Source organism: Scyliorhinus canicula, chromosome 7, assembly GCF_902713615.1.
Source record: "Scyliorhinus canicula chromosome 7, sScyCan1.1, whole genome shotgun sequence".
NCBI classification, from domain to species: Eukaryota; Metazoa; Chordata; class Chondrichthyes; order Carcharhiniformes; family Scyliorhinidae; genus Scyliorhinus; species Scyliorhinus canicula.
The window spans coordinates 122399553-122415635 of NC_052152.1; the positions used below are offsets into that span (position 1 = coordinate 122399553).

Here is a 16083-nt window from a genome sequence, read left to right on the forward strand (position 1 = left end):
AAGGCTGAGGAAACAAGGTTCAGACAGGGCGCTGGAGGGATACAAGATTGCCAGGAGGGAACTGAAGAAAGGGATTAGGAGAGCTAAGAGAGGGCATTAAAAATCTTTGGCGGGTAGGATCAAGGAAAACCCCATGGCCTTTTACACATATGTGACAAATATGAGAATGACTAGAGCGAGGGTGGGTCCGATCAAGGACAGTAGCGGAAGATTGTGTATTGAGTCTGAAGCGATAGGAGAGGTCTTGAACGAGAACTTTTCTTCAGTATTTACGAATGAGAGGGGCCATATTGTTGGAGAGGACAGTGTGAAACAGACTGGTAAGCACAAGGAGATACTTGTTAGGAAGGAAGATATGTTGGACATTTTGAAAAACTTGAGGTTAGACAAGGATATATCCTGACGGGATATATCCAAGGATTCTATGGGAAGCAAGAGGTGAAATTGCAGAGCCGTTTGCAATTATCTTTTCGTCCTCACTGTCAACAGGGGTGGCACCAGGGGATTGGAGAGTGGCGAATGTTGTGCCCCTGTTCGAAAAAGAGAATAGGGATAACCCTGGGGATTAAAGGCCAGTTAGTCTTACATCGGTGGTAGGCAAAGTAATGAAAAGGGTACTGAGGGATAGGATTTCTCAGCATCTGTAAAGACACTGCTTGATTAGGGATAGTGTGCACGGATTTGTAAGGGTAGGTCTTGCCTCATAAGTCTCATTGAATTCTTTGAGGTGACCAAGCACGTGGATGAAGGTGAAGCAGTGGATGTAGTGTATTTAGATTTTAGTAAGACATTTGATAAGGTTCCCCATGGTAGGCTTGTGCAGAAAGTAAGGGGGCATGGGATAGTTGGAAATTTGGCCAGTTGGATAATGAACTGGCTAACCGATAGAAGTCAGAGAGTGGTGGTGGATGGCAAATATTCAGCCTGGAGCCCAGTTACCAGTGGCGTACTGCAGGGTTCAGTTCTGGGTTCTCTGCTGTTTGTGATTTTCATTAATGACTTGGATAAGGTAGTTGAAGGGTGGGTCAGTAAATTTGCAGACGATACGAAGATACCCGAACCCTAATCCAACCCATTCCCCATCCACCTTCCTCCTGCCAGCCCCCTACTTCGCTCCCTTTAACTAGCTTGCCCAGCTGGCATGGTGGCCCCCAAGGCCTTGGACCTCCCCTCCTTCTACCCCTCCCCCCATCCTCCCAGCCACCAACAAAGAGAAATAAATGGCCAACTCACCATCACCGCTCCCCCGTCGAAACCCACCCCAAATTGCCCACCTCATGTGCCTCACAATGAACCACAAGCTCCTCTCCAAAGTTCCATGACCTCACACTCCTCCCAGTCTATGGGCCCTCATAAAGCCCATCACATCCTTTGGCAACTCAAAATAAAACTCCTGCTTCTGATCACAAGCAGGCAGGGTACAACACCCAAAATTTCACCCCTTCTTAAAGAGGGCAGCCTTTATCCAGTTGAACCCGGCCCTCTGCTTAGCCAGCTCCTCACCCAGGCCCTGGTAAATCCACAGCTCACTTCCTTCCCAGGTAAACTTCTTGGTCTGCCTCCCCCACTTCAGGATTTTTTCCTTGTCCAAAAATCGATGCAGACGCGCCACCATCATCTTCGGCGGTTCCCCCACCTGTGGCCTCCTCCTCAGCTGCCTCTGCACCTGATCCACCTCAAGGGGCTGGTCAAAGGCACCCTTCCCCATCAACCTCTCCAGCATGCTCACCACATACTTGCCAGCCTCCGCACCCACAATGCCCCCAGGCACCCTGACAATCTGCAAATACAGCCTCCTGGAGCAGTTCACGTGGTCTTCGCCTATTCTGGCTATTCAACACCATCCTCAGCTCCATCTGCAGAGGCCAGATGGTGAAAGTTACAAAGGGAGGCGAGTCTTACGTGGGGCAGGCAAGTCAGATCAGCCATGATCTTATTAAATCGCAGAGCAGGCTTGAGGGACCAAATGCCCTTCTCCTCTAAATTCTTGTCTGTCATGCTGATTTCTACGCATAGGTCAGATGTGAAGAAACGTGAAAATGTAGATTAGTAAAGGAAATAGTTGTGTTTGAGAAGGTTAGTGTGTCTTGAGTACAATTGTGCACTGGGTGATATCAAATCAGTCTATACTGCCCCCCCCCCACCTTTGAAGTCAAACAATATGAGATTGGATGAGGTATAAAACAAGCAGTAGATTTGTTAGACCCAGAGAATGTCTCCTCCCAAGAAAAATGGCACCAATTGTGTTTGAGGCCCAGTTGGTGGATGAAGTGCATTGTCCCACAGGTAAAAGATAAGTTGTTATCCTGACCTGAAGTTAAAGAGATTCTGATTTCTTTTTTCTTTACAGAATTTCCAGCGGGAGAGCTCCAAAAGCCTTTCTTTTGGGGAGAACAATATCCTTTGTAAGTCCCGAAAGCCACTGTGAGTGATTTAACCTATGCACGCTCCAACCCTAATCCTAATCCTAACCCTAACCCATCCATGATCCATCCTGCCTCCTCCCGGGGTCCCCACAGTCACAGATGCCAGTCTTCAGCCATGTAGCTGTTGAAGGAGGGGGTCGCTGGCCAGAGGTGGAACAAGCCCTCGTTATCCCCACACAATCCTGCTGTCGGCACATGTCAGCTCATCCTGACGAGTGAAGTAGGGCCCCAGCAGTTTGGCCTTCTCGTATCACCAACCTGACTGTATAATTCGTTTAACCTTTGAAAGAATAGGCAGCGGGATTCTCCGCTGGTGGGATTCTCCACTGTGTGAGTAGTGTACCCACGCCTGCAGGTTTCCCTGTGGTGTGGAGTGGTCACAATGGGAAATCCTACTGGCAGGTAGTGGGAACGGAGAACCTGGCTGCCAGCGAAGGCACTCCGCTGAGAGAAATTTATCTGGTGGACCGGAGAATCCCTCCCAGGGTCTTTTTGGGTCCAGTTGCCGATGTATCCAGTTTAGGAAGTTTAAAGCTGGAATAATCTCCTGGGATACAGATGGTGGTGGAATGCACTTGGGTAGTGGCATGCGACTTACCATCCGCATGAGAGATTTGTGTTCCAAATCAGTGCTGTAAAGCATAGTTGTCTTCTGCCAGAAGCAAGGCCCCAATGCTGCACCCTCGCCAATTCTGTGTGCGGTATGCACTTATCTTCCCTTAACAGGACCAGTGATGGTCTGTGATCAGCCACTATGTCGAACCATTGACTGGTGGAATTTTTTCACACCGAATATAACCACCAAATCTTCCTTCTCAATCTGGGGGTCATTTTGTTCTGCTTCAGAAAGGGTCCTTGAAGCAAAGGTGATCGGGCGTTCTGAACCATCTCCCATTTTGTGAGATAAAACGGCCCCAAGAGGACACATCAGATGTCAGCATGATTGGTTTTTTCAGGTCAAAATTCATCAAGAGATTTGAGGACTGTAATACTTGCTTCATAACCCAGAAGGCTTCCTCTGGGGATTCTGTCCATTGTTACTGCTGATTCTTCCTTAATAGCTGGAGTAATGATGTCAATGTTGTGGCTCGATTCAAAATAAACCTTCCATAGTAATTGACTATACCAAGAAAAGACTTAAGCTCGCTGTGTCCAGGGACGTCTCGAATGGCCTTGACCTTTACTTCCAAAGATTGCAACCCTATCGCCTCAATGCAAAATCCCAGGCACGTCACTTCTTAGGCCTAAAAAATACTTTTTTTGCATTTTAGGTGGACCCCTAAATCACAAAATCATTATTTTTTTTAAAGGTATTTTATTCCAAACATGTTCAACATGTTAACACAACCTTAACATCCAACAGAATATGTAGTTTGTAAATTTTCCCCATTTACCGCCCCCCGTGACAAACTGCTCCTCAAATATAAAGGGCCTCCACCGTACCTCAAAGCCCTCCTCTGACCCCCTTAGGGCAAATTTGAATTTCTCCAACCTGAGAAACACATACAAGCCCCCCCACCTGAAATGAAAATCGCTTATTGTCACGAGTAGGCTTCAATGAAGTTACTGTGAAAAGCCCCTAGTCGCCACATTCCAGCGCCTGTCCGGGAGGCTGGTACCTCCTGAAGGGCTAGCCGACCGCCAATTGAAAATTATCCAAAGCTGGGCAATCAGAGAGGTGAAGGTCATGACATCAGCACCCTTTCCCTCCAGAAGCTCCGGCACCTCCGACATCCCAAAATTGCCACCATAGGGTCTGGCTTCATCTCAACCCCTACAATCCTCGATAGGGTCCTAAACACCGCCTCCCAAAGGTACTACAACTCCACACACCCCAGAACATGGGCAGCACGGTAGCATGGTGGTTAACATAATTGCTTCACAGCTCCAGGGTCCCAGGTTCGATTCCCAGCTGGGTCACTGTCTGTGCGGAGTCTGCACGTCCTCCCCGTGTGTGCGTGGGTTTCCTCCGGGTGCTCCGGTTTCCTCCCACAGTCCAAAGATGCGCGGGTTAGGTGGATTGGCCATGCTAAATTGCCTGTAGTGTCCTAAAAAGTAAGGTGAAGGGGGTGGTTGTTGGGTTACGGGTATAGGGTGGATACGTGGGTTTGAGTGGGGTGATCATTGCTCGGCACAACATCGAGGGCCGAAGGGCCTGTTCTGTGCTGTACTGTTCTAAAAGTTCTAAAGTCTAAAATTGCCAGCACGAACAACAGCGGGGATAGCGGAAGCCCCTGCCTCGTTCCCCTTTCCAGCCCAGAATAACCCGGGTTTGTCTCATTCGTTCGCACACTAGCCATGGGGGTCACAGATAACAACCAGACCCACTGCACAAACCTCGGCCCAAACCCAAACTTCTCCAGGATTCCGAACAAATCTCTCCACTCTAACCGGTCACAGGCCTTTCTGCATCCATTGACACAATCACCACCAGCACTACCCCCCCAACAATCTAATATGGCTAGAAAGCTGTCTCCCCTTCACAAACCCTGTTTGGTCGCCCAAGACCACCTCCGGCACACACCCCTCCAATCTTCTCGCCAATAGCTTTGTCAGGACATTCACATCCGTGTTCAGCAGAGATAGCCCTATAGGATCTGCATTCCATTGGATCCTTTCCCTTTTTTGGGATTAGTGAAATTGATGCCTGTGCCAGCATTGCCGGCGGTTACCCAGACTCCTCCGCTTCATTGAACATACCCAGAAGGTGCCGAAGTGCGTTTAACATTCTGTTGCGAAACCATCCAGCCTCGGCACCTTGTCAACTGCATGGTTGCCAATGCAATCGATTGCCTCCTGTAGCACTCATGGTTCCTCCAGTGCCAGCCCCTTCCCCTCCTCCAATTCCAGGAAGTCCAGCCCATCTTGAAACTGAACCATACCAGCCTCCTCCCCATGCCTCCCCAGCTGGACCTTAGAGAACTCCTCATTTATCCTTTCTGGATCCAAAATCACTACCACCCCTTCCGTCTCATTGGCAGGATTTCCCTCGACACTACCCGTGACAGCAGCTGCTGAACCCAACATGCAGCTCGCCTTCTCCCCGTACTCATACTGCACTCCCTCATGCCTGCCGCAGTGACCGACTGCCCTTCTCATCGTCAACCAGTCAAACTGCCGCTTTAGCCACCCGAACACTAACCCGACTGCAAACCCGAACACTAACCCGACTGCAAACCCGAACACTAACCCGACTGCAAACCCGAACACTAACCCGACTGCAAACCCGAACACTAACCCGACTGCAAACCCGAACACTAACCCGACTGCAAACCCGAACACTAACCCGACTGCAAACCCGAACACTAACCCGACTGCAAACCCGAACACTAACCCGACTGCAAACCCGAACACTAACCCGACTGCAAACCCGAACACTAACCCGACTGCAAACCCGAACACTAACCCGACTGCAAACCCGAACACTAACCCGACTGCAAACCCGAACACTAACCCGACTGCAAACCCGAACACTAACTCGACTGCAAACCCGAACACTAACCCGACTGCAAACCCGAACACTAACCCGACTGCAAACCCGAACACTAACCCGACTGCAATCCCGAACACTAACCCGACTGCAAACCCGAACACTAACCCGACTGCAAACCCGAACACTAACCCGACTGCAAACCCGAACACTAACCCGACTGCAAACCCGAACACTAACCCGACTGCAAACCCGAACACTAACCCGACTGCAAACCCGAACACTAACCCGACTGCAAACCCGAACACTAACCCGACTGCAAACCCGAACACTAACCCGACTGCAAACCCGAACACTATCCCGACTGCAAACCCGAACACTAACCCTACTGCAAACCCGAACACTAACCCGACTGCAAACCCAAACACTAACCCGACTGCAAACCCGAACACTAACCCGACTGCAAACCCGAACACTAACCCGACTGCAAACCCGAACACTAACCCGACTGCAAACCCGAACACTAACCCGACTGCAAACCCGAACACTAACCCGACTGCAAACCCGAACACTAATCCGACTGCAAACCCGAACACTAACCCGACTGCATACCCGAACACTAACCCGACTGCAAACCCGAACACTAACCCGACTGCAAACCCGAACACTAACCCGACTGCAAACCCGAACACTAACCCGACTGCAAACCCGAACACTAACCCGACTGCAAACCCGAACACTAACCCGACTGCAAACCCGAACACAAACCCGACTGCAAACCCGAACACTAACCCGACTGCAAACCCGAACACTAACCCGACTGCAAACCCGAACACTAACCCGACTGCAAACCCGAACACTAACCCGACTGCAAACCCGAACACTATCCCGACTGCAAACCCGAACACTAACCCTACTGCAAACCCGAACACTAACCCTACTGCAAACCCGAACACTAACCCGACTGCAAACCCGAACACTAACCCGACTGCAAACCCGAACACTAACCCGACTGCAAACCCGAACACTAACCCGACTGCAAACCCGAACACTAACCCGACTGCGAACCCGAACACTAACCCGACTGCAAACCCGAACACTAACCCGACTGCAAACCCGAACACTAACCCGACTGCAAACCCGAACACTAACCCGACTGCAAACCCGAACACTAACCCGACTGCAACCCGAACACTAACCCGACTGCGAACCCGAACACTAACCCGACTGCAAACCCGAACACTAACCCGACTGCAAACCCGAACACTAACCCGACTGCAAACCCGAACACTAACCCGACTGCAAACCCGAACACTAACCCGACTGCAAACCCGAACACTAACCCGACTGCAAACCCGAACACTAACCCGACTGCAAACCCGAACACTAACCCGACTGCAAACCCGAACACTAACCCGACTGCAAACCCGAACACTAACCCGACTGCAAACCCGAACACTAACCCGACTGCAAACCCGAACACTAACCCGACTGCAAACCCGAACACTAACCCGACTGCAAACCCGAACACTAACCCGACTGCAAACCCGAACACTAACCCGACTGCAAACCCGAACACTAACCCGACTGCAAACCCGAACACTAACCCGACTGCAAACCCGAACACTAACCCGACTGCAAACCCGAACACTAACCCGACTGCAAACCCGAACACTAACCCGACTGCAAACCCGAACACTAACCCGACTGCAAACCCGAACACTAACCCGACTGCAAACCCGAACACTAACCCGACTGCAAACCCGAACACTAACCCGACTGCAAACCCGAACACTAACCCGACTGCAAACCCGAACACTAACCCGACTGCAAACCCGAACACTAACCCGACTGCAAACCCGAACACTACCCGACTGCAAACCCGAACACTAACCGACTGCAAACCCGAACACTAACCCGACTGCAAACCCGAACACTAACCCGACTGCAAACCCGAACACTAACCCGACTGCAAACCCGAACACCTAACCCGACTGCAAACCCGAACACTAACCCGACTGCAAACCCGAACACTAACCCGACTGCAAACCCGAACACTAACCCGACTGCAAACCCGAACACTAACCCGACTGCAAAACCCGAACACTAACCCGACTGCAAACCCGAACACTAACCCGACTGCAAACCCGAACACTAACCCGACTGCAAACCCGAACACTAACCCCGACTGCAAACCCGAACACTAACCCGACTGCAAACCCGAACACTAACCCGACTGCGAACCCGAACACTAACCCGACTGCGAACCCGAACACTAACCCGACTGCGAACCCGAACACTAACCCGACTGCGAACCCGAACACTAACCCGACTGCAAACCCGAACACTAACCCGACTGCAAACCCGAACACTAACCCGACTGCGAACCCGAACACTAACCCGACTGCGAACCCGAACACTAACCCGACTGCAAACCCGAACACTAACCCGACTGCAAACCCGAACACTAACCCGACTGCAAACCCGAACACTAACCCGACTGCAAACCCGAACACTAACCCGACTGCAAACCCGAACACTAACCCGACTGCAAACCCGAACACTAACCCGACTGCAAACCCGAACACTAACCCGACTGCAAACCCGAACACTAACCCGACTGCAAACCCGAACACTAACCCGACTGCAAACCCGAACACTAACCCGACTGCAAACCCGAACACTAACCCGATCTGCAAACCCGAACACTAACCCGACTGCAAACCCGAACACTAACCCGACTGCAAACCCGAACACTAACCCGACTGCAAACCCGAACACTAACCCGACTGCAAACCCGAACACTAACCCGACTGCAAACCCGAACACTAACCCGACTGCAAACCCGAACACTAACCCGACTGCAAACCCGAACACTAACCCGACTGCAAACCCGAACACTAACCCGACTGCAAACCCGAACACTAACCCGACTGCAAACCCGAACACTAACCCGACTGCAAACCCGAACACTAACCCGACTGCAAACCCGAACACTAACCCGACTGCAAACCCGAACACTAACCCGACTGCAAACCCGAACACTAACCCGACTGCAAACCCGAACACTAACCCGACTGCAAAACCCGACCCCTAACCCCGACTCCAAACCCGAACACTAACCCGACTGCATACCCGAACACTAACCCGACTGCAAAACCCGAACACTAACCCGACTGCAAACCCGAACACACCCGACTGCAAACCCGAACACTAACCCGACTGCAAACCCGAACACTAACCCGACTGCAAACCCGAACACTAACCCGACTGCAAACCCGAACACTAACCCGACTGCAAACCCGAACACTAACCGACTGCAAACCCGAACACTAACCCGACTGCAAACCCGAACACTAACCCGACTGCAAACCCGAACACTAACCCGACTGCAAACCCGAACACTAACCCGACTGCAAACCCGAACACTAACCCGACTGCAAACCCGAACACTAACCCGACTGCAAACCCGAACACTAACCCGACTGCAAACCCGAACACTAACCCGACTGCAAACCCGACTGCAAACCCGAACACTAACCCGAACACTAACCCGACTGCAAACCCGAACACTAACCCGACTGCAAACCCGAACACTAACCCGACTGCAAACCCGAACACTAACCCGACTGCAAACCCGAACACTAACCCGACTGCAAACCCGAACACTAACCCGACTGCAAACCCAAACACTAACCCGACTGCAAACCCGAACACTAACCCGACTGCATACCCGAACACTAACCCGACTGCAAACCCGAACACTAACCCGACTGCAAACCCGAACACACCCGACTGCAAACCCGAACACTAACCCGACTGCAAACCCGAACACTAACCCGACTGCAAACCCGAACACTAACCCGACTGCAAACCCGAACACTAACCCGACTGCAAACCCGAACACTAACCCGACTGCAAACCCTAACACTAACCCGACTGCAAACCCGAACACTAACCCGACTGCAAACCCGAACACTAACCCGACTGCAAACCCGAACACTAATCCGACTGCAAACCCGGACACTAACCCGACTGCAAACCCGAACACTAACCCGACTGCAAACCCGAACACTAACCCGACTGCAAACCCGAACACTAACCCGACTGCAAACCCGAACACTAACCCGACTGCAAACCCGAACACTAACCCGACTGCAAACCCGAACACTAACCCGACTGCAAACCCGAACACTAACCCGACTGCAAACCCGAACACTAACCCGACTGCAAACCCGAACACTAACCCGACTGCAAACCCGAACACTAACCCGACTGCAAACCCGAACACTAACCCGACTGCAAACCCGAACACTAACCCGACTGCAAACCCGAACACTAACCCGACTGCAAACCCAAACACTAACCCGACTGCAAACCCGAACACTAACCCGACTGCAAACCCGAACACTAACCCGACTGCAAACCCGAACACTAACCCGACTGCATACCCGAACACTAACCCGACTGCAAACCCGAACACTAACCCGACTGCAAACCCGAACACACCCGACTGCAAACCCGAACACTAACCCGACTGCAAACCCGAACACTAACCCGACTGCAAACCCGAACACTAACCCGACTGCAAACCCGAACACTAACCCGACTGCAAACCCGAACACTAATCCGACTGCAAACCCGGACACTAACCCGACTGCAAACCCGGACACTAACCCGACTGCAAACCCGAACACTAACCCGACTGCAAACCCGAACACTAACCCGACTGCAAACCCGAACACTAACCCGACTGCAAACCCGAACACTAACCCGACTGCAAACCCGAACACTAACCCGACTGCAAACCCGAACACTAACCCGACTGCAAACCCGAACACTAACCCGACTGCAAACCCGAACACTAACCCGACTGCAAACCCGAACACTAACCCGACTGCAAACCCGAACACTAACCCGACTGCAAACCCGAACACTAACCCGACTGCAAACCCGAACACTAACCCGACTGCAAACCCGAACACTAACCCGACTGCAAACCCGAACACTAACCCGACTGCGAACCCGAACACTAACCCGACTGCAAACCCGAACACTAACCCGACTGCAAACCCCAACACTAACCCGACTGCAAACCCGAACACTAACCCGACTGCAAACCCGAACACTAACCCGACTGCAAACCCGAACACTAACCCGAACACTAACCCGACTGCAAACCCGAACACTAACCCGACTGCAAACCCGAACACTAACCCGACTGCAAACCCGAACACTAACCCGACTGCAAACCCGAACACTAACCCGACTGCAAACCCGAACACACCCGACTGCAAACCCGAACACTAACCCGACTGCAAACCCGAACACTAACCCGACTGCAAACCCGAACACTAACCCGACTGCAAACCCGAACACTAACCCGACTGCAAACCCGGACACTAACCCGACTGCAAACCCGAACACTAACCCGACTGCAAACCCGAACACTAACCCGACTGCAAACCCGAACACTAACCCGACTGCAAACCCGAACACTAACCCGACTGCAAACCCGAACACTAACCCGACTGCAAACCCGAACACTAACCCGACTGCAAACCCGAACACTAACCCGACTGCAAACCCGAACACTAACCCGACTGCAAACCCGAACACTAACCCGACTGCAAACCCGAACACTAACCCGACTGCAAACCCGGACACTAACCCGACTGCAATCCCGAACACTAACCCGACTGCAAACCCGAACACTAACCCGACTGCAAACCCGAACACTAACCCGACTGCAAACCCGAACACTAACCCGACTGCAAACCCGAACACTAACCCGACTGCAAACCCGAACACTAACCCCACTGCAAACCCGAACACTAACCCGACTGCGAACCCGAACACTAACCCGACTGCAAACCCGAACACTAACCCGACTGCAAACCCGAATACTAACCCGACTGCAAACCCGAACACTAACCCGACTGCAAACCCGAACACTAACCCGACTGCAAACCCAAACACTAACCCGACTGCAAACCCGAACACTAACCCGACTGCAAACCCGAACACTAACCCTACTGCAAACCCGAACACTAACCCTACTGCAAACCCGAACACTAACCCGACTGCAAACCCGAACACTAACCCGTCTGCGAACCCGAACACTAACCCGACTGCAAACCCGAACACTAACCCGACTGCAAACCCGAACACTAACCCGACTGCAAACCCGAACACTAACCCGACTGCAAACCCGAACACTAGCCCGACTGCAAACCCGAACACTAACCCGACTGCAAACCCGAACACTAACCCGACTGCGAACCCGAACACTAACCCGACTGCGAACCCGAACACTAACCCGACTCCATACCCGAACACTAACCCGACTGCAAACCCGAACACTAACCCGACTGCAAACCCGAACACTAACCCGACTGCAAACCCGAACACTAACCCGACTGCAAACCCTAACACTAACCCGACTGCAAACCCTAACACTAACCCGACTGCAAACCCTAACACTAACCCGACTGCAAACCCGAACACTAACCCGACTGCAAACCCGAACACTAACCCGACTGCAAACCCGAACACTAACCCGACTGCAAACCCGAACACTAACCCGACTGCAAACCCGAACACTAACCCGACTGCAAACCCGAACACTAACCCCACTGCAAACCCGAACACTAACCCGACTGCAAACCCGAACACTAACCCGACTGCAAACCCGAACACTAACCCGACTGCAAACCCGAACACTAACCCGACTGCATACCCGAACAATAACCCAACTGCAAACCCGAACACTAACCCGACTGCAAACCCGAACACTAACCCGACTGCAAACCCGAACACTAACCCGACTGCAAACCCGAACACTAACCCGACTGCAAACCCGAACACTAACCCGACTGCAAACCCGAACACTAACCCGACTGCAAACCCGAACACTAACCCGACTGCAAACCCGAACACTAACCCGACTGCAAACCCGAACACTAACCCGACTGCAAACCCGAACACTAACCCGACTGCAAACCCGAACACTAACCCTACTGCAAACCCGAACACTAACCCGACTGCAAACCCGAACACTAACCCGACTGCAAACCCGAACACTAACCCGACTGCAAACCCGAACACTAACCCGACTGCAAACCCGAACACTAACCCGACTGCATACCCGAACACTAACCCGACTGCAAACCCGAACACTAACCCGACTGCAAACCCGAACACTAACCCGACTGCAAACCCGAACACTAACCCGACTGCAAACCCGAACACTAACCCGACTGCAAACCCGAACACTAACCCGACTGCAAACCCGAACACTAACCCGACTGCAACCCGAACACTAACCCGACTGCAAACCCGAACACTAACCCGACTGCAAACCCGAACACTAACCCGACTGCAAACCCCAACACTAACCCGACTGCAAACCCGAACACTAACCCGACTGCAAACCCGAACACTAACCCGACTGCAAACCCGAACACTAACCCGACTGCAAACCCGAACACTAACCCGACTGCAAACCCGAACACGAACCCGACTGCAAACCCGAACACTAACCCGACTGCAAACCCGAACACTAACCCGACTGCAAACCCGAACACTAACCCGACTGCAAACCCGAACACTAACCCGACTGCAAACCCGAACACTAACCCGATTGCAAACCCGAACACTAACCCGACTGCAAACCCGAACACAAACCCGACTGCAAACCCGAACACTAACCCGACTGCAAACCCGAACACTAACCCGACTGCAAACCCGGACACTAACCCGACTGCAAACCCGAACACTAACCCGACTGCAAACCCGAACACTAACCCGACTGCAAACCCGAACACTAACCCGACTGCAAACCCGAACACTAACCCGACTGCAAACCCGAACACTAACCCGACTGCAAACCCGAACACTAACCCGACTGCAAACCCGAACACTAACCCGACTGCAAACCCCAACACTAACCCGACTGCAAACCCGAACACTAACCCGACTGCAAACCCGAACACTAACCCGACTGCAAACCCGAACACTAACCCGACTGCAAACCCGAACACTAACCCGACTGCAAACCCGAACACTAACCCGACTGCAAACCCGAACACTAACCCGACTGCAAACCCCGAACACTAACCCGACTGCAAACCCGAACACTAACCCGACTGCAAACCCGAACACTAACCCGACTGCAAACCCGACTGCAAACCCGAACACTAACCCGAACACTAACCCGAACACTAACCCGAACACTAACCCGACTGCAAACCCGAACACTAACCCGAACACTAACCCGACTGCAAACCCGAACACTAACCCGAACACTAACCCGAACACTAACCCGACTGCAAACCCGAACACTAACCCGACTGCAAACCCGAACACTAACCCGAACACTAACCCGACTGCAAACCCGAACACTAACCCGAACACTAACCCGAACACTAACCCGACTGCAAACCCGAACACTAACCCGAACACTAACCCGAACACTAACCCGACTGCAAACTCTAACGCTATTCCTACTGCAAACCCTAACTCTACCCCTGATCCAGCAGAGGGCAGCAGAGCAGAGCTACTGATCACCTGTTCTGGGGAAATTTGCATACGTGCAGTGCGGTCAGCCTAATTTGAAGGTGTACCTGCGAAGGAGACCCGAGGAGTTTGAGTGAAGGCAAGCATCCAGCCTAATTTGAAGGTGGTTTGTGGAGAGGCTGTAGTCAAGTGACAGTTAAACCCGAAACACTTCGTCAGTGTTTCCCACCCTACCTCTTCCTCTAACCAAAAAAAAAACCACGGTCGTTGGGAAGCGGGAGCAGGGGCCTGTCGTGAAGGTGAGTGGGTGCCTTTAAATTTGCTTACCTTTCAGCGGGAGCAGTGTTTGAGGGAATATCAGGTAAGCTCTTCCTTTTCTTGTTTTCTTTTTAAATCTAGAGGTGATGTCAGGGAAGGCAGTACAATGCTCCTCCTGCAGGATGTTTGAGGTGAGGGATGCCGTTAGTGTCCCTGCTGGTTTCATCTGTGGGAAGTGTACCCAACTCCAGCTCCTCAAAAACCGTGTTAGGGTATTGGAGCTTGAGCTGGATGAACTTCGGATCATTCGGGAGGCAGAGGGGGTCATAGATAGAAGCTTCAGGGAGGTTGTTACGTCAAAGAATAAAGATAGATGGGTGACGGTTAGAGGGGCACAGTCAGTACAGGGATCCCCTTTGGTCGTGCCCCTTAGTAACATGTATACCGTTTTGGACACTTGTGGGGGGACGACTTACCAGGGGTAAGCCATGGGGTACGGGCCTCTGGCACGGAGTCTGTCCCTGTTGCTCAGAAAGGAAGGGGGGAAAGGAGTAGAACATTAGTAATTGGGGACTCAATAGTCAGGGGCACAGATAGGAGATTTTGTGGGAGCGAGAGAGACTCACGTTTGGTATGTTGCCTCCCAGGTGCAAGGGTACGTGATGTCTCGGATCGTGTTTTCCGGGTCCTTAAGGGGGAGGGGGAGCAGCCCCAAGTCATAATCCACATTGGCACTAACGACATAGGTAGGAAAGGGGACAAGAATGTCAGGCAGGCCTTTAGGGAGCTAGGATGGAAGCTCAGAGCGAGAACAAACAGAGTTGTTATCTCTGGGTTGTGAGACGAGGAATAGGGAGAGAGAGCAATTAAACACGTGGCTACAGGGATGGTGCAGGCGGGAGGGATTCAGATTTCTGGATAACTGGGGCTCTTTCTGGGGAAGGTGGGACCTCTATAGACAGGATGGTCTACATCTGAACCTGAGGGGCACCAATATCCTGGGGGGGAGATTTGTTAGTGCTCTTTGGGGGGGTTTAAACTAATTCAGCAGGGGCATGGGAACCTGGATTGTAGTTTTGGGGTACGGGAGATTGAGAGTATAGAGGTCAGGAGCACAGATTTGACTTTGCAGGAGGGTGCCAGTGTTCAGGGTGGTGGTTTGAAGTGCGTCTACTTCAATGCCAGGAGTATACGAAGTAAGGTAGGGGAACTGGCAGCATGGGTTGGTACCTGGGACTTCGATGTTGTGGCCATTTCAGAGACATGGATAGAGCAGGGACAGGAATGGTTGTTGCAGGTTCCGGGGTTTAGGTGTTTTAGTAAGCTCAGAGAAGGGGGCAAAAGAGGGGGAGGTATGGCGCTGCTAGTCAAGGACAGTATTACGGTGGCGGAAAGGATGCTAGATGGGGACTCTTCTTCTGAGGTAGTATGGGCTGAGGTTAGAAACAGGAA

The 16083-nt window shown here is 52.1% G+C and overlaps 1 protein-coding gene across 1 annotated transcript in view; it reads left to right on the forward strand.

Annotated features, from left to right (window-relative positions):
- Window positions 1-16083, forward strand: part of phex (phosphate regulating endopeptidase homolog, X-linked) — a 371262-nt gene that overhangs the window by 259740 nt on the left and 95439 nt on the right. The window contains exon 17 of the mRNA XM_038802848.1: window positions 2351-2405. Coding sequence (XP_038658776.1) covers window positions 2351-2405 — 55 coding nt within the window. The remainder of the gene's footprint in view (window positions 1-2350; window positions 2406-16083) is intronic.